This window comes from Pyrgilauda ruficollis, unplaced genomic scaffold (assembly GCF_017590135.1).
Source record: "Pyrgilauda ruficollis isolate IOZ18807 unplaced genomic scaffold, ASM1759013v1 scaffold1786, whole genome shotgun sequence".
In the NCBI taxonomy this organism is placed as follows: domain Eukaryota; kingdom Metazoa; phylum Chordata; class Aves; order Passeriformes; family Passeridae; genus Pyrgilauda; species Pyrgilauda ruficollis.
Window position 1 is genome coordinate 1,833 of NW_024516831.1, and position 223 is coordinate 2,055.

The 223-nt window shown below is 80.7% G+C and overlaps 1 protein-coding gene across 1 annotated transcript in view; it reads right to left on the reverse strand.

The window, feature by feature from the left end:
- Nucleotides 1-11: 11 nt before the first annotated feature.
- Nucleotides 12-223, reverse strand: part of LOC121351889 (ephrin-B3-like) — a gene marked incomplete at both ends in the record, with an annotated part of 2,137 nt that continues 1,925 nt past the window's right edge. Inside the window, 2 exons of the mRNA XM_041464321.1 lie at nucleotides 12-81; nucleotides 164-202. Of these exons, the coding sequence (XP_041320255.1) occupies nucleotides 12-81; nucleotides 164-202 (109 nt within the window). The remainder of the gene's footprint in view (nucleotides 82-163; nucleotides 203-223) is intronic.

Here is a 223-nt window from a genome sequence, read left to right on the forward strand (position 1 = left end):
TCCCCCCGCGCCCCCCAGCACCGCCCCCCCCCCGCGCGGGGGGCGGGCCCGGCCCGGGCGGGCTCGTCTGATTGGCTGAACCTGGGGAAAGGGGGGGAGGAGTCAGGGGCGGGGCTTCAGCCGGGCCAAGCCCCTCCCCCTGCCCCTCCCCCCGCGCCTTTACCTGTCCCGTCCTGCTCCGGCCGCGGCTCCGCCCCCGGGCCTGGGGGGAGGGGAGGGTCAG